General features: G+C 39.7%; 1 protein-coding gene across 1 annotated transcript in view; it reads right to left on the reverse strand.

Annotated features, from left to right (window-relative positions):
* LOC127006001 (uncharacterized) overlaps positions 1–26,482 on the reverse strand; it is a 41,734-nt gene that overhangs the window by 1,494 nt on the left and 13,758 nt on the right. The window contains exons 3-12 of the mRNA XM_050875483.1: positions 18,560–18,638; positions 14,283–14,428; positions 12,481–12,579; positions 10,791–10,897; positions 8,791–9,029; positions 8,285–8,404; positions 7,815–7,989; positions 6,928–7,156; positions 3,923–4,231; positions 1,845–2,241 (exon numbers count right to left, since the gene is read on the reverse strand). Of these exons, the coding sequence (XP_050731440.1) occupies positions 1,845–2,241; positions 3,923–4,231; positions 6,928–7,156; positions 7,815–7,989; positions 8,285–8,404; positions 8,791–9,029; positions 10,791–10,897; positions 12,481–12,579; positions 14,283–14,428; positions 18,560–18,638 (1,900 nt within the window). The remainder of the gene's footprint in view (positions 1–1,844; positions 2,242–3,922; positions 4,232–6,927; positions 7,157–7,814; positions 7,990–8,284; positions 8,405–8,790; positions 9,030–10,790; positions 10,898–12,480; positions 12,580–14,282; positions 14,429–18,559; positions 18,639–26,482) is intronic.

A 26,482-nucleotide genomic window follows, 5' to 3' on the forward strand; every position in this document is an offset into this window, starting at 1 on the left:
CTTTGTATTCCTACCAAAACCCTTTGTGAGCTGTAACAGATTGTACCGATAAAAACTAATGCAATAATATCTTTACTGATAAGTATGTGCCTTTTGAACTATTATAAATTAATCTGAAACGACATTCATAACAAAACTAAGTCAGAACTGCACGTAAACGGACAATGTCCAGCGAATGAAGCGACTGTTGATGCTAGACTTTGTTTACTACTTTTTACTACAACAAAGCGCTAGGCTACAGTCTAATTAACTCATTTATTGTCCCGTCCTCCACCTCTCACGTTAGCCAGCTGTCCCCGGCCCCCTGCCCAACCTGCCTTGCATGTGGGTAGTCTTAGGCCACTCGGCAGCGACTGAAAAAATCCCAGCTGTGTACCGGCCAGGATTCGAACAGACGTCCCTCTTGGATCTCCCGAACACGACACTAGCACGCTACCACTCAGCCATCGCCTAGAAACCCTGGATGATAACTTAGCCCCATTACTTTACAAATTTAAATAATGATAATTTTGAGAGGAGAGTTGGGTAATAAGTCTAAGGAGTAATTTATCAGGAGAAAATGACGCCCCTTCCCCACCCCCCACTTTCTCAGCGGCTTAAATCCCTTAACCCGCGCTTTAAGGGTTAATTAACCCTTAAAGCGCGGGTGTCCACAATAGTGGACAGCCGGAGCGTGGGCTCGTAGCGCGGGTGTCCACAATAGTGGACATGGCATTTTTTTAATGAACGCGCCGCCTAATTTGATTAGTTTGTCGTCAAGTACAGTAAACATGCCGTTTTTGAGCTTTATATGGGTATGGTACACAGAAGCTGTAAAAAAGTGATGCTTTTTATTGCTAAATAATAGAAAATAAGAACAATAGAGGTGGGTATCTGTCTATAATAATATGTTTTCATAGTTCCTACTTCTTAACTCTGTACTCGTTCTACCAATGCTTATATGGTGTTCAAATTAACGTCAAAGGACAGCTAAGGAAAGACTTTACAATGATACCTCATTCAGCAACGTTAGCTCAGTAAGAGAGAAGATACTTGAGGTTGAAGTGAGGTGGTTTTTGAGTGAATATGCCCGCGTGGCGGGCCAGGCGCGGCAAAATCTAGCCCGCGCTTTAAGTGTTAATGGTCCCTCTTAGTGAGAAAAATGAGAAAAAATCATCACTCACATAATATATATCAAAGTATTTATGATCAGTTTATGTATCATCTATTTTGGGGGGTTAAAATCATGGCACAAATTTGGCCCGTCCCTGCTACCGGGTTAAAGATCACTCCACACCCAACATCCAAAAGGTAAACTTTAGGGGTCAACAGTAAGCATCCAAACCTTTTAAGATATTTTATTATAAATGGATACACAAGGAACTGGAATACAGAATTCTTGCACCAGCAATATTTACAGAGTATCGGTCAAATATGGTTCCTCTTTAAATGCCAAAGATTTCCTTAGATAAAATATCTATATGTACATTCCAAAAATAATTTCGATCTTATGATCGAATTCATCACTCCTTACAAAAAGAAAATCTAAAGAGGCTATCTGATACTGAAGTATTTACTCATGATACAAATTGATTATTCTGTATTACCATGGTTCCCTGTATGACTGTCTGGTGTTAGAGTGAAGTCCCCTGCCTGGCATTCCCCTAAACGGGCGGCCTGACCAGCCTGCCCTTGCCCGGCCTCGGGGACCAAAGTTGCTGGGCTCAGGTGGACCCTGAGAACCCTTGTCATACCACTGGTAATAATTCTCATCCTGAGGTGGGAATGCATGGTCATCCACTGCTGGACCTCCTCTGCCAAACCCATCCCACTGAGAGTTATAGGGTTCTCCAGGCCTGCCAAACCTTGAGTCTCCTTGTCTGTCAAACCCTGGTCTTCCAGGTCCATCAGGCCCATTGAACCCTCCTGGTCCATCAAACCTTGATGGTCCTGGCATGTCATACCTGGGTTCTCCTGGACCACTGAATCTTGGTTCTCCTGGTCCACCAAATCTCTCTTCTCCCATTCTGTCAAAATTGGGATCCTTCGGCCCATCAAATCTTGCTTCGCTGGGCCTGTCAAATCTAGGCCCTCCTGGCTCATCAAATCTAGGTTCTCCAGGTCCATCAAATCTTCGTTCTCCAGGCCTGCTAAACCTTTGGTCTCCTGGCCCACCATATCTTGGTTCTCCTGGCCCATCAAATCTTGGTTCTCCAGGCCTGTCAAATCTGCCTTCTCCAAGTCTGTCAAATCGAGCATCACCTGGTCTATCAAACCTGTCAGGACCATCTGGACCCATTGGATTATTCTGACCTAGCAGTTCACTGTCAGAACCTGGCCCCTGCCTATCCAGGAAGGTTTGCTGGGGAAAGGGACGATTATGGCCTTTGTCAAACACTGGCTGATCCATGCGGTCAGGTTTGAGAACACTCGGTCCAAAGTCTTGTGCCATTTCACCCATTCTACCTAGTGATGGTGGCAGGTTGTGAGAGGGAGGATCTAAGCTTGGAGGCATGTTACGGACCCCTGAGACTGTTGGAGGCATGTTGCAGGTGGGATCTTGGCCTGCTGATGGTCCAGCAATGCCTTTGGAGTCATGCCTGCCATCTGCTTCTTTTGAGTTAGCCATGAAGTTTTTCTTCAATGGTGAAGCAAGAGGTGGCTGGCTTGCACTGTCCTTGGAATGTGGTCTCATGTTCCTGTCCTCACCTGCTTGTGTTGGAGGAACTTTCCCTTCTGGAGTTGACATCTGTGATGCTCCTGATGGCTGCTGTTGACCCAATCGACTGTTAGAGTCTGTGTGTGCAGTGCCTTGAGGCCGAGGTGCTGACTTTCCAGATTTGGACGCAAGTTTCACATTACTGGCTTTTGGTGCATTCCTTGCACTCTTTTGAATCTCTTCTCGTAGCTTTGTCACTTTTTTACTGTCCGTAGCTTCTAATTTTTTCAGATATGCAGTGAGAGCTTGCTTTTCCTCTGTGCTCAAGGAATTGAAATTTGACAAAAGTGATCTTAAATCATCTAATGATAAATTCTCCATTTCTTTTCCATTTTCTTCATCATAGGAATTCTGTAAAAATTCCAAGCCACTTGATAATTTAAATGAACTCCTGTCACCTTCCATGTTATCACCATCAGGTGATTTACCTGGCACTGTAGATGGGAATAGTGGCTGTTTTGCATCTTCAGGTGTTTCACTGGGTGCATCTGGTAATTCTTTGGGAGGATCACTAGAGGCAGGGGGCATGCAGGGAGTAGAAACAGTTGTACCTTCTGTCACTGGAGTATCCATTTGAGCCTTTTTAGAGGTTTCCACTAGTAGCTTAGTATGTGCTGCCAAAACTGCATACAAAATGCTTTGTAGGTCATTCTCACTAGCATTTGATTTGCCTACTTGAAGCAAATGTTGAGCTATGTATTGTGCAATTTGAACAGTGTCTCTTCCCAATGTTGCTTTTGCAATACCTGCAATATCTAGACCTAGATATTTCCCTTCATTAGCCAACTTTTCAGCCTGAGACTGAAGCCACATTGATCTCTCCACAGCCATCTGTGTCTTCACCAAAGCAGCTACTCCCAATATTCCTGCAGATATTTGAGACGATAACTTCTCTCTCGCATACCGAACTAACACCAAATTGTCTGGATCATTAAACAACTCTAATGTGTCTTCACCTTTCTGACTGCAATCAACAGCTTTCCCAAGAAGTGTTGTAATTGCAGGCCCAAAAGATCCTAACTGATCTTCCAATTCATTCAAAAGCTTCAGTGTTCCTATAACAGAGAAATCATCTTCAAATTTAGCAGCAGAAGATTCTTTGGACTTTGAAGAATATTTCCCTTCAGCAGTGTTCATTATTTCTTCAGGTGTTGGAGAAGGGTTTCTACCAATGGCAGGGCCATCCTCCTCCCACGGACTGGGAGATCTGTCAATGCGGCTCACTTTCTCTACATCATCATTATCACGTTTCTTCAATGAACCTGGAGGTTTACTGCCATCATAAAGTTCACTCTCCTCCAGATCAGGATCCTCAATTTTGAATTTCTTAAGGAGTGCATCTCTTTTCTCCTTAAAATTCTGATCAATCAATTCCTTCATACGATGGTGCCAATACACAGCCCACTCCCTTTTGAAGTTATACAGGAAGGGGTCCAGACCTTCTTTCTCCAGTTCACGACATCGCCGCTCCCAGAAGAGCTTCCACTCACGGTTGTAGAGTGGATGAGTCTCTGGTGCCTTCTCATAAACAATCTGTTGACAATAAAGAGCAATAATGGTGATGTGATAAGGTGTGGTGTGACAAAATCAACAATGGCTTTTTAATGTGTACATGGATGGTTGTATGAGAGAAGTGAAAGTCAGAGTGGGGGAGCTTGATCCAAGGCTGAAAGTTGGAGGTAAGGAGCAGTCATTGGTGGCGGGCCTGATTGCAGATGATACAGTGTTGTTGACAGAGAATGAGGGGATGCTGCAGAGGATAGTGGATGAGTTTGACAGGGTGTGTAAGAGGAGAAAGCTGAGAGTGAATGCTGGAGTAAGGTTATGGTATTTGAGAGGGCAAAAGAACAGGTAATTGATTTTGCAAAGTCATACAGAGTTAGAGCAGAGGGTACAATGAAGTGGGATAAGGTTAGGGGAGGAGAGAATGGAGGTGACTGAGTTTAAATAGTTGGGGACTGTTTTATGTAAGCATGGCAATATGGAAGGTGAGGTGAGGGAAAGAGCAGAGAAGGGCAGACGAGTGGTGGGTGAATTGGAGAGTTATGAAAGGAAGTGTGATCATGGACATAAAGATGGGAATAAGGAACAGTATTATCCTGAGTTATGTAAGAGGTGCATGTGGTGTTACAGGATGGGATGGAGAAAGTAATGAAAGCATGTATGAGTGGTTTGGTATGAGTGTGACAGCGAAAGGAGTGGAGTGTGGAGTGGTGGAGAAGGTGAAGCGTGGTGCGTTGAGATGGTTTGGACATGATGAGAATGGGGGAGAAAGAATTCGTGAAGTGTATAAGGGAGGGGGTGTCAGGGGAAGACCACCTGTGAAATGGATCAATAGGGTGAGAGAGTAGGAAGCAGCAGGATTGAGTGTGCTAAGAGGGAGTGCCAGAACAGGGAGAGATGGAGACACTTCTGCTGTGGCCACCCCCTGGAGGGAAGTTCTCGCAAGGGAGCAGGGTGTCAAGAAATATAAATAATAGTATAATTTATGTTAAGTGGCACTATGAACCAATCCCCAGCTCTTGCTGCAGAGGGAAATGAGAGACAGAGAGAGAGAGAGACAGAGAGAGAGACAGAGAGAGACAGAGAGAGAGAGAGAGACAGAGAGAGAGAGAGACAGAGAGAGAGACAGAGAGAGAGAGAGAGAGAGAGAGAGAGAGAGAGAGAGAGAGAGAGAGAGAGAGAGAGAAATATCATTATATCTGCACAAATCAGTAGTAAGAAAAACAAACTTGCTCAATAAATGGGTAAGTGATATTGCTTTACTAAGATCAGCACTTATCCTCCCCTTTTAAATGACACAAGGTTTCCTTAATCACACAACTGGCAAGTCATGGATGGCATCACCAATTCCTGACCACTCATTCATTGAACTTGCTCTTATATAAAAAGCAGGGAATGTATGAAATTTCAAGGAATAACCTTGGAGAATAATCTCACCATCAAATTCCTGTGTCTCGCCTTTACTTTCATTTCAACCTCACGGAAGTCCTGTAATCTCCTGCGAGCAGCACGACGCTTCCCTTCTTCTGTACTATCTCTCTTGGGAGGTGGGGAGTGTCGGGTCCAGCCTTCTCTCCTGAAGACACAAAAATACAAATGGTATCCTTGATATCATAATTTCCTCTCTATTTAATAACTAACTGTACAGGGAGTCTTTGATTTGCACGACTTTAGATCGCACGAATTCAAAATAGCACGGTGTCAAAAAATAGGGTTTTTCCCTCATATTACACAGATTCCTTAAAATAACACGGTTTCAAGAAAATCAATATAATGTATATTAATACATTATTCAGTCTTAACCCTTAAACTGCTAAACGCTCGCAGCAAGTGGTAGCGTCATTTGCTGGTGGTGCTAAACACTCGCTGCTATCTCCAATCGCACTTAAATTTCCCGCGTATGAGCGTGTTCCCACAATATTTTACAAGCCTCTTCTCACCCCACAGCATTGCCAATTCAGTGGGTTTTCCACTAAATTTGGTGGAAAATCAGATCAGCCTAGAGTGGAAAATCTAGGGACGAGTAACTGGTGGATGTTGTTGTCCAATATAGCGGCATTTTTGCATAGCTTCACCTATCACTTGACTGATTCTTTTACCAAATAGTTGTAAATTTTGCAGTAGGCAATACTACCCTGCCAGAAACCCATCAAGAGATCTTCTCAGTTGCCTCAATGTGGCTGGCTGTCGCACATGCACCGACATAAGTGTTTTTGTTTTTTAGCTGTAATGAATAGTTTTTTGAGATACAGCAGTTAAAAGAGACCCCCCCGTTGGCCTGCCCGAGTGCGCCTGGGGGGATTGTCGCCTCCCTCACAACGCACAATGAAAGGGTTAAACCACTTACATTCAGTCTGCTCTTACTTACAAAGTACATTTTTTAAGATTAATTACTGATAAGTATGAGTTTCTGAGGTCCAAAGCAATGCAGTTATGGTTTACCTTCTGTTACACAACTAAAATACTGCATAAGCTACCAGTCTTGAAGGAACTTTTTACAGTCTTGCTACTGCTTCAATCCTTTAATAAACTCAATATAGCATTGCCGATATCATAAAGAAAGAAAACAATAATAACTAATTTTCTACTAAATATAAACACCAAGTTTTTTGAGCTGCTCTGGTTACTATAGAATGCAACTAATTCCAAAGATACTTTGCATGAAGCTCACTCCTAAAACTCCAGACCACCCAGCCAAAAGAAAGAGGTAAGAGTATCACACTGACTTTCTGTGTGGTGGTGATCTGTGCCTTGATCTGGAGCGACTCCTTGACCTGTAGCGCTTGCGGATGTCTCTTGAGCGGGACCTTGAGCGACTGTGATGAGGAGACACGGGTGACCTCGAGTGCTTCCTCTTTCGACCAGGTAGATGATGTCTGTCTGAGCCGGGTCTCTCCAAACTGTGTCTCTGTGGACTTCGTCTCTGTGGGCTTCGTCTCTGTGGGCTTCGTCTGTCTGGTTTCCGGCGAGGAGGTGATTTGCTGTGCTTCCTGTGGTGGTGCAGTAGAGAGATAGGAACAGGAATAAGATATAATGCACTTTAATTAAGGAATTTCATGAAGTCAACCTCCTGCCCACATCCAGATCTTTTCTGATTTAAATTAAAATTATTATATACATTTTCCAGATCCCAGTCATGGTATCCAACTCGAGGTCTCTCACTGCTAGTACGAATCATCATCAACATCATCATCATTGTCGTTTAACGTCCATATTTTCCCATTCAAGGTGGGGTTGGACAGGCGATGACTCTCCTCCACATCTGTCGATCTTGTGCCATATATTCCTCTATTCCCAATATATTCATATCCTCCATCACACATCTGCTCCACTTTTTTAGGCCTTCCCACTGGCCGTCGTCCCTCAACTCTCAACTCCACCTCATTTAACACGCCCCCCTCTGCCCTTTTCACATGTATGAATGGATATCAATAAAGACAAAACAGCCTGCAGAGAAGTCACAGCCACAAGCTGTAAGGAAAAATATACCAGGAATCTCAAGAAAATAAGGAGACACCCAAGGGGCCAGTCAGCCAGCACACAATGGCTCCTGACATTCAGTTAATTACCCCCACTGCATTCACAAACTGTCTGCTTAATATGTTATATTTGCCTTAGCTTGTTGGGAGGTGAATGTAAAGGATTCCTCTTGGGTGATAATGACCTAGACTTCGATCTTGATCTTGACCGGGTTTTAATGGGTGATAATGAAGGTGTGGATGATCTTGATTTGCTCCGGCGCCGAAAATTCGGCCCAGGACGGTAGTTGCGTTTTGTAAATCCTTGTCCTGAAATAATGAGTATAGCTTTAGAACAATATCATCTGTCTAGGTATATAGTAGTCTTTATGCATAATACTTATCACACTATTCCTAAGATGTACTATGTCTTCCTATTTATGAGCTTTTCTTGCACATCTATCATTCTCATTTCACATCCTATTGGTCATTATATTCTTCCCTATCATCTCTGTTGGCAAGTGGCATTCTTAACTCTCAAACAAGAAAATACCTCAAATATTCAAAATGTAAATAGTACAAGATAGTATGTACATGAACCAAATTTAGCATTAGAATATCTCACCATTTGAAGAAAATTTCTTTGCATTTGCAGGTTTCTTCTCTTGAGGAAGTATCAGAACCTCATCCTCTTCATTCTCAAAATAACCGTCATTATTTTTGTTGTTGGTGTTAGTTTTGGGTCCTTGAAAAAAATTACATATCATGAATCAACTGGTAAAGAGGGTATTTAGCAGCCCATTGAGTGGACCTGGAAAAGGCATACAAGGAAGCTTGTGTGTATAATTACATGTTATATCTATCAATTCATCTATACACACAATGACTTTTACATATGCTACTTTTAGAAATATAATTTGTTTTGTCTTGTATATACTTTTTCATTTTCTCTTTCACAATCATCATCTGTAAATTGCTATCATCATTCCCTTTCATCAGTGTATACAATTCTACTTGTCTACTTTCATCCCAAGTCTCCATAAACAACTAATAAGTTATTATTTTCATTAACATACACATGACTAATAAAATTCAAGTTAATCTAGTATGAGATGAGAGCAATCAACTCACCTGCTGACTTTGATGGTAATGGAATATTTACATTGGAGGCAGCATGAGCCCCAGCATTCTGATTTTTAGACGGAATATTTACACTGGAGGAGGCACGAGCCCCAGCATTCTGATTCCTAGACTTGTCAGTGTTTGGGTGCTGAATCTCCTGGACACTGTTAGCGGTGGTTGTGACTGGCGCAGTAGATTTGCTTGGTGTGGGAGCTTCGGACACTTTGGTCTTCTCCTCTTGTAGTCGACTGAAAAAGAAAGGTCAATATATCAATTTGCACCTCCAACTCCCTGTTCCTTCAGAACTTCTTCAATGGGGTTAGTCACAGCAGAAAGGTCTCCAATTTTTCCTGTAACAGCACAGAAAAATTCCTCATCTACCAAGTCTTTCCAAAATTCAGCTTCATTAAATATAAATATGTCATACCTCAATTTACGAGTTTACTTCATTCCAGAATTTTGCTTGCAAACCAAAAATCTCATACACCAAAATTAATTTCACCATTTAAATTATTGTGAATCACATTGTGTCCCACATCTCAATAAATTTCAACCTAAAAATTGTTTTACATGGTATTTCATAGACAATAAAAGCAATTTTACAAAGAAATGACATTGATAAATAATATAGTATAATATATAAATCATTATCATCTTATGGTAATATTAGTCTACAGGAAGACAAAGGCCTTTCTTAACCCCTTCTCTCCGATCAGAGGTATATGGGCACCCCCCCGTGATCCGGCTAAATCACGAAAAAATCGAGTGTTACAAAATTGAATGGAAACATTTTTATCATCAATATACTTATTATGCGCATATACTGGTAAAATATTTTGGCAATACTCAATTTAGTTTCGCCGCAACAGAGCCTTGAAGTTGGAGTGCGGCGTGATTTGGCAACCTCCGCTCCGTCCCGGGCGAAGGAGGGAGGGTGGGGGAAGCTGGGGCCTCCAGCGGAACGCAATAATGCGACTCCCGCTTCTCAGAGACGATGTTCTGCTGTTAGACTGTCTGTATATGTTGTGTGTATTTGTACATGATAAGAATTTTCAGTATGTGATGAATTTGGACTGGCAGGGTGGCGTGGGATTAGTGGTCGGGCACTGGGTGGACAGGGTGTTCTGTACTGGGACAGACTTCACCTTCCCTTGGACTCTAATACCACCTTTTCTACCATAAAACGTCCCTATAGAAGTGCCACTAGTACAAGGCTGAGTAGTAGTAGTAGTACTGGTAGTAGCAGTAGTAGTAGTAGTAGTAGTAGTAGAGGAAATAGTTTGGAGAGAGACAGTTGTGGTGATAGGCAGTGTGCTAGGCTGTGAGTGAGTAGATAATGCACGCGCTGTCCTCCTCTCTCTCCCGTGTGGTCGACCTCGCACAGTCGACCTGCCTGCTCGACCTACAGAGGATCCATGGGTGGTCTTGGCACCCCTTGAAGCTGCTGGGGCACCAGTAGAGGCCATAAATGTCAATGCAGAGGTGGATAATAGTGTAGGCTGGGTGGTGGTGGTAGGAGTCACTATAACTGGGCTCAACCCACTTCCTCGCCCTCTCATTGCCCTACGAGGCCCCAGAGGATGAGATCGCCTTTCATCCTCACTGTCACTAGAATATACTAGCTTTCTTTTCGCTGGAGGAACCATTTTCACTAAGAAAATGATAAAAAAAACAGCAAATATGGTGCGCATCTGGGAATCATGACTGTACTCCACAAGCGACCTTGGCAAAGTGAGCGTGGTGGGTGTAATTGAAATTTTTCCCACCAGAGGCGTAGTGGGAGGGTAGGAGTACCAGTGTAAGCATTTTGACAGCGTTACCAATTAAAGCGCATTTGTGGTGCACTGCTAAAGATCCTGTCACCCGGGTGGCGTATCGGACTTGTGTACCAATTCCACCCGGGTGGCGTATCGGATTTTACGGGTTAACACTTTCCACTCCTTTCTGCTGGAAAATTTGTAGCAATGAAACAATACTAAAGCTGAAACATGAATAAATTATGGTATTACCTTAGGCTGCTGATTTCACTGATGTTTTGCTTCAGAGACTTAAGAACTGAGGATATTTCTCTCTCAAAGGCCACTGCAAGCTTGTGTCTCCCCATCTTCTTCTCCACCTGAAAAAAGGCATGAAAGTATTACAAAGGTGAGGTTTCCAAAGTCCCTTGTGAAAAAGAGACTTTATTCTTTTAGACATGATACACACCATAGGGAGGCTCATAGTCCAGTCACACTTCACTTACTGCCCAGCAAATACTATGATGTTCTTCAATGAGGCTGAGCACGGATGAAGAGTAAAAATCGGCTGAGTTTTGCTCATGCAACAATCCTTCCAAAGATATCTTAACTGGAGTGAGTATTTGTCTATTTGTTCACTTCCTTACAATCATTTCAAAGGTGTCAAAACAGTCAATGTTCATATGAAAAACTTAAATAAATACTTTTTTCATCAATAAAAACGATAGCATGCGTGAAAAATCGACTATATTTTTCAGTCTCGCAACTCTGGATAAATCCATACAGTCTTTCTTTTTTAGTTTAGATTTTTTTGCATGCTTTGTAGTAGTGTCTGGCACCCGCTGATTTTTGTTTCTCTTCCTGCTATGGGAACAAAGAGATTACTTAAACACAATGGAAACATTTTCCTTCATCTGTATTTCCCCCTTCCTATGGCTTGACCTCTTTCAGGGAGTATCAAGACACCTCTTGAATTGTTTTTTATAACTCTTCAGATCCTCATTCCATTTTCGCTTTGGGGAACAGTTGTGTGGATTTTTCTCTACACTTTTTTATTTGCCTTTGACTGCTACCTCTGGCAGAGGGGAGGGAAAAAGAAGACTGGCATGGCTCACAGACACACAGGTTTCCTGTTCTGCTTCCCTATACTCTTAAGTAAAGGAAGATACTTTTGGCAGCAGCTTGTTTTTACAATCTTTGCAATATATATTATATATTCACCATTATGTTTTAAAACCACTTTATCTAAAACAGTTCGTGATCATACCCAGCTCTCACTAAAAAATCAATCTTCCATCACCAACGACCTGGTGCAACCAAGACACACCACCATAACAGGTGCGTTCCTTGGATCATGAGTGGACATGTATATACCACAGTGCCATGATCACACTGAAGCAGAGCACAGCTGGACTGAGAGCATCCCTATGGTGACCAACCCTTATGTTACATAACTTTGAGCACCTTTTTTCTGAAAGTTAAATTGGCTGTCTATATATATATATATATATATATATATATATATATATATATATATATATATATATATATATATATATATATATATATATATATATATATATATATATATATATATATATATATATATATATATATATATATATATATATATATATATATATATATATATATATATATATATATATATATATATATATATATATATATATATATATATATATATATATATATATATATATATATATATATATATATATATATATATATATATATATATATATATATATATATATATATATATATATATATATATATATATATATATATATATATATATATATATATATAATTAAATAAATTGTTTAACATGTAAAACAGATACATATACAAGCTGGTGTTCATCACCAAAGCTTCTTCAAAGAGCCTAATGGTGTTATAGACAAAGAAAAAAAGAGAGAAAATATCTTGTCACAATACATACCTCGGCAAGATCCACCGTGAATGTCTTCACAAGTGGTGCTGTCCATTCCTTAATGTCATAGGAGCTATACTTGTCAAAAATGTGCTTGCAGTGCGTCTCCTGGAAATGAATAAGTGAATAAATAAAACTGTTTTTTCATATATGTGACTTGTCATTTTGTATTAACCCTTTCATTGCGCGTGGTGCGTGATGCGAGTATCCCCTCAGGCGCAGTCAGGAAGTCAAATGGGGGGTCTCTTTTAACCCGTGGGCTTTGGATATGGGAAAGCCGAGAAGTGGCCAAGAAACGTCAACATTACACTGCATTTTGAGACTAAGAAAAGAGCATGGAACGTATATCAGAGTACTCCTCTCATAACCATAAAGCCGTTAAAAATATTTACTTTTATTCAAAACTCCATTCTTTTTGGGTGGTGTTTGTTACAAAATAAACGGTCTCGTGACGCGTGGCATCTAGCCGAGAGTCGCTTGTTGTCTACTTTAGAGAATTTGACAAGGTATGGATAGCTAATTCAGTCTACCATGACCTTACAGTACCACCTATGACAAATAAGCCCACCTCAAGATCACTCACCCTCCACAATGACCCAGGGCATGCATGGTGGGTTGGTCTATGCCGCCACCACCTACAATTAGCACGAATTAGGGGTTTTGAGGCGAGCCCCAAACGGGGTCCGCCGTTTCAGTGGACCAACTCACGGGAGCCCAAAAATGGGTCCGCCAACGCTCCCAGGTTAATCCCTGTATCTCAAAAACTATTCATCACAGATAAAAACCAAAAACACCATTGGGAAGAGGAGGCCCAGATCTATATGAGTCGGTTATGTATGCTTCTCCTGCAATACATGCACGTTCAGGGAGTGTTGAATGTGAACACTTGCGTCAGTCTGTGAGTGATGATCAGCCATTTTGAGGCAACTGCAGACATCTCTCTGAGTTTCTGGCAAGGTTGTATTGCCAACTGCAATATTTACAACTATTTGGTCAAAGAATCAGTCAGGTGATAGGTGAAGCTATGCAAAAATGCTTCTATATTAGACAAGAACATCCACCAGTTACTCATCCGTAGATTTCCTGCGGTGGGCTGATATGATTTTCCACCAAATTTTGTGGAGAGCCCACTCAATTGGTAATTCTGTGTTGTGAGAAATAGTGTTGGAACACTCTCATACGCAGGAGATTTGAGTGCGGGTGGAGCTCTCAGCGAGCGTTTAGCACCACCAGCAAATGAGCCTACCACTTGCTGCGAGCGTTTAGCAATGAAAGGGTTAATATTTTCTTGGTCAAAAAAAGCGAAAGCCAATAATAACGTCAGAATAACACTTGTAAGTTTCGGAAGGGGTTGTTGAAGGGTGGCAGGGTTGGGGGCTAGAATGGGGCTGAATGTCTAAAATTGATCTACATGTTATATATATATATATATATATATATATATATATATATATATATATATATATATATATATATATATATATATATATATATATATATATATATATATATATATATATATATATATATATATATATATATATATATATATATATATATATATATATATATATATATATATATATATATATATATATATATATATATATATATATATATATATATATATATATATATATATATATATATATATATATATATATATATATATATATATATATATATATATATATATATATATATATATATATATATATATATATATATATATATATATATATATATATATATATATATATATATATATCCTTGGAGTAAAAAAACATCGTCTGAGAAAAACTGATACTTACTGAAAATTTCAATCTGTGAGGCATACTCTTGATGTGAGCAACAAGGGTGTGGGCTGTCATCTTCTTGCTGCACACGGCACAGATGTAGTAACAACCATCAAGGGTATTGTTAAAGTCTTTTCGTACTTCCAACACATACTGCAGACCTGTAGAAAACAAAGCAGAGTCGTGATCCAGCAAACACTTCAAGAGGCCAGCTGACCTACACATGGCAGTTCGTGAAAACTATCGTATTTTGCGACATATACTGCGCTCCGGCGCATACCGCGCACACTAACCTTTAAGACAACAATTTTTGAAAAAAATATTCAGTGCTTAAAATGCTCAGAAATATGTTAAATTGTTAACGTATGATGTACAATTTCCTGAAATTTCTGTTAACCCCTATAGGGCAGGGGTGTACCGTGAAATTGATTCTCCCAGTACAGTGATGTTCTGACGTTCTCCCGAAAACTTGGTCACTTTCCAACATCAATTTCACTGCTCTACCTAAGCCAGTAGCTTTAAATTGATGATCATTCGCTTAATCCATCCTTCCTCTTCAGTCTGCCTTAAACCCGAAGTCTCTACGTCACGTGGTGTTTCCGTGGTGATGTGATGAAGCGCAGTAACTTTTAGGACAAAGCAAGCCTATGTTCACAGCACTGTGTAGGTTGAGGTTGGCAGCTACCCTCCCCCTCCACGCACTCGACCCCGTTACAAACCCCCTTCATTACCTTCATGTTCTTAACTTGATTGGTTATGTATTAATGGTGCTGTGTAATTTTAAATGTCGCTACACATATACGCACATGTATACGTATAAGTATACATACAAGTATACATACATTGATCTGGCTCGTACAAAATGTAGGCAACATAGATGCCTACTTAGTTTCATCGCAATACCCGATAGTTTAGTTAGATGACCTCAGGTGTCCCGTACCCCCTTAAGGGGGTATGGGACACCTGAGATCATCTAACTAAACTATCTGGGGTATTGCAATGAAACTTTGCAGGTAAGTAGGCATTTATGTTGCCTACATTTTGTATGACCCAGAACAATGTATGTATACTTAAACGTATACATGTGCGTATTCGTGTAGCGACACTAAAATAAAATTGTTGTTGTCATTAACAATGAAGTTTGTTTACAAACTGTCTCCCTGCACAGCAGAGGGTCTTGGTCTTGGAACAGAAGACTCTGATAGGGCATCACAATTCAAAGAGGAGGCCATTGCAAAGGGTATGTCCACAACCTTCAACTGAACTGAACAATCAAAACATACACCCGCGATTCTCGAGAAATGTCCGCAATGCCCAATAAGTGTTGTTTTTTTTATATCACCACGATATAGGAAATTCGCACTAACCCTGCAATATATGAGGGATACCCGTACATCAATACTAGATATAAGACAAGTGTTTCAATAACTTGCATCTATATTACTTTTGAGTAATATACAGCATTATGACAGAATTTATTCATTCAGTATACATCTTTATGAATCAAATTGGCTATTTTAATGTCATGAGTCATTCCTCTGCCTTACATCTTGCAGAGGTGCAGCTAGTTAACTATAGTATACTAACTCCACTAGACTCACAGCTCACTCAGTGTTGACATCTGTCAAGTGACCAATTAAAAAATATCAATCAATCAATGGGGGTATATGCTGGGGGGCACATCGCCTCACCCACCTTACGACACCAAGCTCGAGGTCCCTCTGGGCGAGTCTCCACGCCGGCCCCTTTCCCATCCTGAGTACCTCCTGGAAGGATCTATTGACTTGCTCAAGCCACAAACTCCGTGGGCAGGATATCCCCTTGGCCACCTCCACTCATGGTTGTCTCTTACAGAGACAACCTGATGAGCATGATCAGCTTCAGGGTAACGTGCCACGTGCCCACATAGCCGGAGTTGGCATTGACGGACTATGCAGGTAATATGTGTCAGATTAGTCTCACGGAGTAGTTGCCAGTTTGACACAAAGTCATTCCACCGATATCCCATGATTCTGCGTAGATATTTATTACTAAATCAGCTTCCTCGAGGCTGGGCGTTTTGTACCGTCTCCGCCAGTTCTTCTCCCCTGCACAGTTGCTGTCCATATACAGGGGCCTTGTCCGCCCTCGTATGGAGTATGCATCTCATGTGTAGGGGGGCTCCACTCACACAGCTCTTCTGGACAGAGTGGAGGCTAAGGCTCTTCGTCTCATCAGCTCTCCTCCTCATAATGATAGTCTTCTACCTCTTAAATACCTTTGCAATGTTGCTTCTCTTTCTGTCTTCTGTCGATACATTCATGCTGAATGCTCTTCTGAATTTGCTAACTGCATGACTCACACTCTCCTTCTGCCGCGCTGCACACGACTTTCTACTCTTGAGCATTCCTATACTATCCAAATCTCTTATGCAAGAGTTAACCAGCATCTTCACTCTTTCATCCCTCACGCTGGTAAACTCTGGAACAATCTTCCTTCATCTGTATTTCCTCCTGCCTACGACTTAAACTCTTTCAAGAGGAGGGTATCAGGACACCTCTCCTCCCAAAACTGACCTATCTTTCGGCCACCTCTTTGGATTCTTTTTAGGAGCAGTGAGTAGCGGGCTTTTTTTTCATTAATGTTTGCTTTTTGTGTGCCCTTGAACTGTCTCCTTTGCTGTAAAAAAAAAAAAAAAAAAAAAAAAAAAAGACCAATCCACCTTTCCAAGTCCCTATCTAGTGTCCATGTCTCACAGCCATAAAGTATGACAGAGAGCTCAAGGGACTTGAAGATCCGGATCTTTGTCCTTTTGCACAGGTATCGATAACACCATATACTCATGCTGAGCGAGTCCAGAACACCGTGGGCCAAGCCACTCTGCTGTAAGACTTCCTGGCGAGACTCCCCGTTATTCTGAACTACACTACCAAAGTATGTGAAATTTTCCGAGATTTCAAATATAATAATAATAATAATAATAACAGTAATAATAGATATTATATTATATATGAAATAAATCCACATTCTAAGGTGCAAAGTACAGTCTCTGGCTTTTAGATCTGAATATAATGATATAGCTTAGGATACAAGTGCGTGGGTATCTTGATATACCGAATTTCCCGCCATATAAGACGCACTTTTTTCAAAAGAGAAGATTCGAAAAATCCCCCTGCGTCTTAAACGCCAATGATTAGGTTTTGGTAGGCCTAGGGGTTATTGTTACTGGTATAAAACCAACACCCAAAACATTTCCATATGACACAATAGTTCCCAGATGTCCCCAGAATGAAATATACCGTATTTTGCGTCGTGTAACGCGCACTTTTTTTCACTTAGAAAATGCCGAAAGTTACCCCTGCGCAGTATGAAAGTACAAATTTTGATTGATTGAATCAAATAATGAATAGTGTGATGCAATAGAAAAGGAAAGTGTGAATAAGCATAAGAGAGGAGGACATGACCATACAGGTCACAAGAAGAAGAAGATGTGCCACACGTGGGAGCCGAGGTGCAGTGTGAACATTAACTCAACACCGCCGCGATGCACCAGTCACCAGTATGCTGTGTACCTTGGCGGTGATGGTTAAAGCGGCTATTACATGGGAACAATATTGGTAGAGCAGGGTGCTGCCCGACTTGACTGTTTGGCGATCGTGGGGCAGACTTGGGCGGATTAGTCTGGAGGTATTTCTGCTGTGCAGCGGCCCTGTCAGCTGATGTTTTCTGTGATACATGTTCGAAAGAATGGATATCCATGGATGACAAAAGTTTACTTTAAAAACATTTTTGTTTTTCATTGTAAAAATAACTACTAATTAAAACATAATATGATTGAAAAAAATTAATCAACTACTACTTGAAAGTAGGTATATGGTTCCTGAATGTCAAGATCAAGACCAAGATTGCCCATCGAACGTACCATCCCCGTGTGATTAGTTCCCTCAGTAGCTCGGCGAAAGTGTTCGCCCGCACACTGCACAGTGAGTGAATCTACCAACCAACCCTTTTGTTTACCATTTCAAAGTCACAGCTGCTCAGGGTAAGAGCACTGTAATTCTTCAAACAACAGTGGAACACTTTGAACACAGAGAAGGGCAAAAAGCAACATATGGTATCATAGTCATAATTGTAAGTGGCCAAATGTAATACTGCATACACATTAAGTTCAGGGAAAATGGTTTTTTATTTATTTATTTTTATTTATTTTTTTATATATCTTGCCAAATTATAGGTGCATCTTAAACGCAGGTCTGTCTTATATGGCGGGAAATATGGTATGTCAGGTGAGCATGAATAGTGATCCTACTTACCCACAAGTGGAATGTCTTTGCATTTGTCCACCAGCATCTGGGCCAGAGCTGTTTTTTGGTAGTACTTGGGCACTTCATCCTGGAAAGACCACAGGAAGTCTTTAGCTTAAGTAAAAATTTATTGCAAAGGTTTAGCATACAATAAAATAACTACGTATGGGTATAACTATGTATAATTTTGAACAAAAAGGATGCAGATCATAAAACACAGGGGTAGCAGCTTCAACTGCACAAAGGAAGCCAAGAACATCCATAAGCAAGTAGTTTGAGCAATGTTGTTGATACATTTGACAAAGTACTCAAATTCACTGTCATGAGTGTCAAGAAAGTATTGTCTTTGAGCATAAGAGCCCCAAAATTTGAGGCTAGATGGAATTTGCATGTAATTTTGCATTCATGTGAGCTCTCGTAGCACACTGAAGGCACTTGATGGTTGACTGCAGGTGATGTTTGCAGGATACTTTGACCATTGGGTGAGACTTTCTGCTTCTAGAATCCTCTCTTTATTTTACATTCCTTCATGAACTGACCTGAAAAGATACAAAGAAGGATACAGGATTGCTCACCAAGGCTCAGCAGGAGCATTACAAGTAAAGATCAAAGTATCCATTAATTCTAGTTGTTTTATGAGCTGCATGCCTTTAAGTTCCTCTGCTCTTGTCATATTGAAAATGAACCATGGCTTAAGTAAAACAACAATATATATTAATGAACTAACACTACTGGGGTATTGGAAGTAAAGGTCAAAGTATCCATAAATTCTAGATATTTTATGAGCTGCATGCCTTAAAGTTCTCCTACTCCTGTCATATCATTACTAAATCTTAAATTAGGTGGGACTATAAAATACAGCATGTGTATGAACTGACACCATCAAAACGAGAGAGAGAGAGAGAGAGAGAGAGAGAGAGAGAGAGAGAGAGAGAGAGAGAGAGAGAGAGAGAGAGAGAGAGAGAGAGAGAGAGAGAGAGAGAGAGAGAGAGAGAGAGATAGAGAGAGAGAGAGAGAGAGAGAGAGAGAGAGAGAGAGAGAGAGAGAGAGAGAGAGAGAGAGAGAGAGAGAGAGAGAGAGAATGCGGGTGCCATAAATAATCATGCACAGCTATTAAATGTGTCACTGATACGTATACAGAATTTATCAGGTATAGATCATGTACAGAGGAAACAAAACTCTTGGCATAAAGAGATTAACTGAGTAGCTGAGGAGTCAGTTCACACATCTGCTATTAACAGTAATTCCCATACACAGAACTGCAAAATCTCATTGTGACCAAACCTGTGCAATAAAATTTGTTATTTCGACATAAGAAGCAATTACTTTAATATCATGCAGAAGTATATTGAATTAGAAATATTCATCAAAACCTATCCTTTAGTACCCTAAACTTCAGTATCATCACTAAGTATTAACTAAGTACGGTAATCGAAAACTGGCAATTTAATAATATTTATGCAAAAAGTTGTCCAATCTGCTAATGGCAAGAAAAAAAAAATTGCCTGGTCAGCCATGTGTAAATCCGAAGCATAGAAAGAAACATTTGATATGGAAATTGGTTGAAAAATTCAAGATCCACCGAGAACTTCTCCCTCCATGTGTGGTTGACCACATGTTCAAACCTTAGCAAACTGAATCAGTGTCTTACTACTACTACTGTTGTTTACAATAAAAATGTTACCTATAACTGTTTGAATCCTGATTCAAAGTGGCCGTGATGGGCATGCAATAAGAGATATTACAGATTTTCCCTATAGCGACTTAGTGTGCTACCACTGCTGCCACTCACAAACTAATGCACGGTGTTCATTTTTTAGGTATTATTTCATTAATATACATCCATACATATTAATATATATATATATATATATATATATATATATATATATATATATATATATATATATATATATATATATATATATATATATATATATATATATATATATATATATATGCACGTAATTATGGGAACCTGATGAAACCAGCTTCTTAAAGCATTTTTGGACGGGGTTAATATAAAAAATAAGCAATATCAAGTGAAATGCAAAATACTGGAAAACATCAACTGCATTTTCCTAAATTTCAAACTTACTAGTCAAAATAAATCTGAACCTTTGTACATTAAAGGTGAAGGCAGCAGGGAATACACTAATCTTACTAAACTTGAAATTACAAATGTACTTACCCTAATTATGTTTGGCTTTTCTCTTGGTGTTTTTCTTAAGTCAGCATAGATTATTTGAAGATCTGTAGGTTGATCAGCAGCTTCAACAGACAAAAGAATCTCATCTACACAGATCAAGTTCTTTGGAGGTTCTTTGGGTGTAATTATTTCAATTTCACCCTTAAGACTTGTATCTATTGCTCCATCAGAAGACTTTTGTTTTTTGTTTTCTTTGCTGCATGGGTGCAGTGAAATCATTTCTGCTTCTTGCTCCTTTGTGGCCATCCCTGGGGTATAATTTTCAAGGACAATACTAACTTCTTTACTGACATCCACATTGGTGGCTGGAAGAATTTTTGGTTCTTTTGATGTATCAGAATCTTCCCTTTCTTTTTCATAATGTGCCAGTGGATGAACTCCACTGCTGGGTCTCTCAAGAGCTGTGGTATTAATTATTTCTTCTACGCTTGCATGTCCAATATCATTACCTTGATCCTCATCGACTGGCTTTCTTGTGCTGGTTACATTCATCAGTTTTCTTACTAACGTTGTAATTTTCTGGTCTCCAGTACTTTCACTATCAACCTCTTTCTCCAAAGCTGGTGAATTATCATATATACCAAATAAGGCAAGAAAGTCTCTGTCACCTTCATGGCCCTCAGAACCTTTGTCATCAAAATTTTCGGTTTCACTTGCACAGTCAGTGTTGTCAAGGCAATCCAATGTTTCAACCTTTTTAAATTCTTTATTGTTGTCTTGGCAACTAGATGATTCATATTTACCTTCATAGGTGTCATGGCAATCATATCTTTCAGAATTATTACCTTCATCCGAGTCGAGGCAATCCAGTGTTTCAGCCTTTTTATATTCTGTATTGTTGTCTTGGCAACCAGATGATTCATAGTGATCTTCAAAGTTGTCATGGCAATCATATCTTTCAGAATTATTATCTTCATCAGAGTCAATGTCCATGGGAACTTCTGTCATGTCATCTGTGATACTTATTTCTCCTAATCCACCTCGATTTGCATTATATAACTCTGATGATTTTTCAATAAGTGGAGGAAGTGGAGGAGGAGGAAGGGGTGGCACGGTTTCATCTCCAGGAGTGACTGAACTAAGATATGAATCTCGAATGTATCTAGACATTTCTTTAGTTGATTCTTGTCCAGGTTGAGGAGGTGCAGGTGAAGAAGGAAGTGGTGGCAGTGGTACATATTTAGGAAGTGATTTTTGTGAAGAATGCTCATCTGGTATTCCAGGATGAGGCCTATCTCCCAAGAAAGATTTCAATGGAGGAGTAGATATAGGCAAATCAACCTTTCTTTCAATATTAGGACAAGAACTATTCTTCCCAGAATTTGATGACTGGGGAGGTGAAACAGGCAATGGGGGAGTAGCGATAGGGACTGGTATAGAATGGGGAGGTGGAACAGGCAATGGGGGAAGTGGAACAGGCAATGGGGGAGTAGAGGTAAGGCCTGGTATTGTCTGGGAAGGTGGAACAGGCAATGGGGGAGTAGAAGTAGTGCCTGGTAAAGACTGGGGAGCAGAAACAGGCAATGGCGGAGTACAAGTTGAGGAAAAAGGAACAGTTAAGGAATCTTGAGGTAAAGCTTTGGATGATGATGGTTGAGAGACCTGGACTGGTGTCTTGTCTAGTAAGGGAGAAGGAACTGAGGAGGGCAGCAACATTTCCTTAAGAGGTAAAGGCAAAGATGATGATGGTGAAAGAAATGACTCTGTGGTTTTGAGTGCAAGAAATGACTCAGATGTTTTTGGTGGTGAGGAGCAAGGTGATGTAGGTTCTGATGTATGCAACTCATCATTAGCTTCTGCCAATTCATTCTTCTTTGACTTGACTTCAGTATCTCTAGACTGACTTTCAGAAACATCTTTAACATTTGATGACTCCTGATTTATAGCTTTCAGGATTTGCATGAGTGTTTCCTTCAATTTGTCAGCAGGGTAATTCAAATTTACTTCTTGTTCCTTTAAGTCTGTAGGCATTTTTTTAGATGGCTCATCAAGTAATGCTTTGCTAACATCAATATCATCAAAGGCTATTGGTGACCCAGTTGGAGAATATGGAACTTCTTCTTCCACTACAGATTTGCAACTTTTTTCTTTTTGTTCTGGTGATTCTGGTTCAGCACATGATTCAGAATCAACTGTAATACTTGCTATGGTTTTATCTACTTTGTCATCTTGAGAATTTTGACTTTCTTTGTGAATCTTCGCCATTTGCTCTCTCTTCTTTTCCTTATACAAATACAATTTCAAATGATAGTATTCTTTCTTTCTTTTTTCATATTCTTTATACCAGAAATGTTTTTTATCACCCTTTTCTGCATAAAACTTTCTTCTTGATTCATGACAATATCTTTTCCGTTTCTCATATAGCTTTATCTTCTGCCTTTTGTCTAAATTCTGATAATGATCTTTAGAAGTCCCTTCTCTGGCTTCTAACCTGTCTCTAAAAGGCTCTGTACTCTTTGATGCAGCCACTTTTGAGTCCATCTCCTTCACGTGTGACATTTCTTCACTTGAAGGGTCAGTCACTTTTGTAGTGATTGTAATATCAGGAGTACCAGTTGAGTTGGGTTGAGAAGACTGCACACTACTCACATTTGCTTTACAAGTTTCTGAAATACTTATATTTGAGATGCCTGATACATTACTCAGAGGATGCTGTGCACTGCTTACATTAGCTTTATTCACTTGAGTCACTTCAACATTAGGAGATTCATTCTCTTTGATAGGGGGCTGGGCATTGAATGAGTTTGCTTTATAAATATTAGTCACATCAATGTTGGGACTATCTGTCACACTAGTAAGAGGAGGCTGTGTTTTTTGTCTGTTGCTAGAGCTGGTTTTACCAGTTTCAGTAACATCACTTTCTCCATCACTGGAATTGCCATAAGACATCACTGGGCTGGATTCATAAGGTGTTTGCTGAATGTTCCCACTGTCATGCTTCAACAAAGAAGAGAGATCTAGTTTTTCTAGTTGAGGGGGTGGTGGAACATTTAATGACCATACCGGCTTATCTGAACTGGTACCACCATACTGTGAACATGGCATATTACTGTAATCAGTTTTGGCAGTCATGTGTTGCCTTTCATGAGAACTCAATTGCATTCTGTGTTGATTCACTGTTGTTTCTATGGGTTTATTAGAATATCCAGGTCCCAGATGGGTACCAGAGGATGGAGACATAGTTTTGATAGGCATGGTGGGAAAGCCTGGTTGGGGGTGATATCCCCTTCCATAAGGAGGTGGAGGAGCTCTTTTGGCCCAACCTTCAACAACAGGTTGTTGTGCAGGAAAGCCTGGTTTTGTTTCATTTTTAATGTGCCTTGCATTAGGCCTTTCCTTTTCTTTGAAATCAGTTTTCTTGCTTCGAGCACTGAACTGTTTCTTTGAAAAGTAACCAACAGGTTTTAAGGTTGCTGAACTTTCTCCTCTTCTAAGTAATATTGAATTTTGCTCCTGAGTCTTCGGTTCTCCACTATGAGTTACTTTCTTCTTGGGAATTCTGTAAATAAAAAAAGACATGTATATATTCAAAGAAATAAATATTCACTTTAAACTTGATAAAAATCAGGATTAATATATAAAAATGCAACAAAAATGTTTAGCTCAGTTCTTACCTAAATGTAGATAAAGCAGGCAATGATGAAGAAGAAGGGTTTCTATCCTTGGTTGCTGAGACTTCCTCTTTACTTTTCTTGCCGTACTGCACATCCTCAGCTCCATCTTTAAATTTGTTGTCTTGTTTATCCGCATTTTCTTTCGCTTTTTTATATTCTTCTGAAATGTCTAAGCTGACATAATCTTCTGATACAGATTTCTTTCTGTTCCTGGAGTCCCTTCTTCTTTCATCTAAATCCTCACTGTCCAATTTCAATTTTTTCTTTGTTCTTCTCTCATTTTTTTCAGTTTGAGAATCTACCTCCTTTTTTATATCTTTTTCTCCCTTGTTTTCCTTTGACAATTTTATTTCAGTCTCAACTTCCTTTCTATGCTTTGCTCTGATCTCAGTATTTTCTCCAGACTTACTCTGATTTAATTCAACTTTCTTTCCTATTGCAACTACATCAATCAGAGACTTCTCAGTTGCCTTGTCTTTCCTTGAAAATTCTCTAGGTTCTAGTTCTGAGAACAAATCCTCGTTGTCTTCATCAGCTACTAAATCTTCATGTCCCATGCTCAATGAATCTTCCCTCTGCCTAACAGGTGAAAACCCTGTAAAAGACTCATCACTGCTATCATCACTGAAGAAATTTTGATGGGATTTTATATCTTCTGTGGACTTCTCTTTCAAGGACTCTTCAACACAGTGCTGAAGAAATCTATTTTCATTGCTCTCCTTCAAGTACTTTCTTACAATCATCCCATATGTTGCATCCTTAGCTATGTCATACAAGTGTACATAACAACCTTTAATAGGTAGATTCATATGCTGACTGGTTTCAACAGTTTCATATTCATTTTCAGCATATTCTGATTTCAACATGGTATTTTCATCTTTTGAAACTCCATTTGTTTTTCTCTCTGTATCATCAATCTGATCAAGACTCCTTTTTCTTTTCCTCTTATGAGAAACATCTTCTGACATGAGTTCAGACTCACACTCTGAAATGTGTTCATATTCCACCATCCCCTGTTTTAGCTGCTCTGCATCATCCTTAAGAGGCATGCTTTGGATGAATTCATCATTCGTCTGATTCAATGTAAAATCTCCAGGTTCATTTTCTTTATCAGTTTCATTTTTTACTTCAGTATGTTCAATGACAGATGGCTCCTCCATCAAACATTTTTTTTTCCTTCCTCTCTTTCCTTTTTTAGCTTTTGGTGTTACTGTTTCCTTGGAAAGGTCTTCATTCATAATAGAAGTCTCTTCCTCGATTTCCTTTTCCAGCTTCCCTTCTTCCTTTAAAGGGAAAACTTTGGTGGATTCTCTATTTATTTTCTTTAATTCATAATCCCTATATTCCTTTTCTTCCTTTTTTACTTTCTCTTCCTTAATACTAACATCACTGTTACCCATTTCTGTCTCACACTTCTTTTTTCTTCCTCTTTTACCTTTTTTCTTCTCTGTTGGGGCATTGTCAATCTGTTCTTTAGCTTTCTTTTTGGCTGTGTGCTTTGCTGAATAATTTGTCCTAAGCTTGAAAGAGGCTTTCCATTCTTGGAGAGAGCTGCCATAGTTACTTCTGAATAACTGAACTACGTTGAAATCTTCCAAAGTGAGCTGTTCTGGACTTTTAAACATATCCTCCAGACGACTTGAACTAACGGCTAACATTGTTTTCCCAAGGTTTTGAAACATTTCCATGTCAATGATAGGAGAAAGTGATGACTGTGAAATGATAAGAGCTGCTGCAACTTCTTCCCGACTGTACTGTTTCTTTTCATCGACGAGATATCGTATGTTGGGCATTACCACTTGCTCATCAGAACCATCATCTTCACTTTTGAAGATTTTAACAGGTAACAACACTTCCTCTTGGTTCATTGTTGGAGCTGGTGGAGAGTCTTCAAATGGTTCTTCTTTAATACTGTGTTCGTTTAATACAAATTCTTCACCTGGATCACTACAGAAATCCTTCAGGTTAAAATCCTCACCAGGGTCAGTACAATCAGGTTCTGATTTAACAATTGAAAGATCAATTTGTGTCTCATATTCTGCAGGTGTGTTTTCAGCTGTTACATTTGGCTGATCTGCTGAACTCTCCAAGAGACTACGTATGTCTCCA

This window comes from Eriocheir sinensis, chromosome 31, assembly GCF_024679095.1.
Source record: "Eriocheir sinensis breed Jianghai 21 chromosome 31, ASM2467909v1, whole genome shotgun sequence".
Taxonomy (NCBI): Eukaryota; Metazoa; Arthropoda; class Malacostraca; order Decapoda; family Varunidae; genus Eriocheir; species Eriocheir sinensis.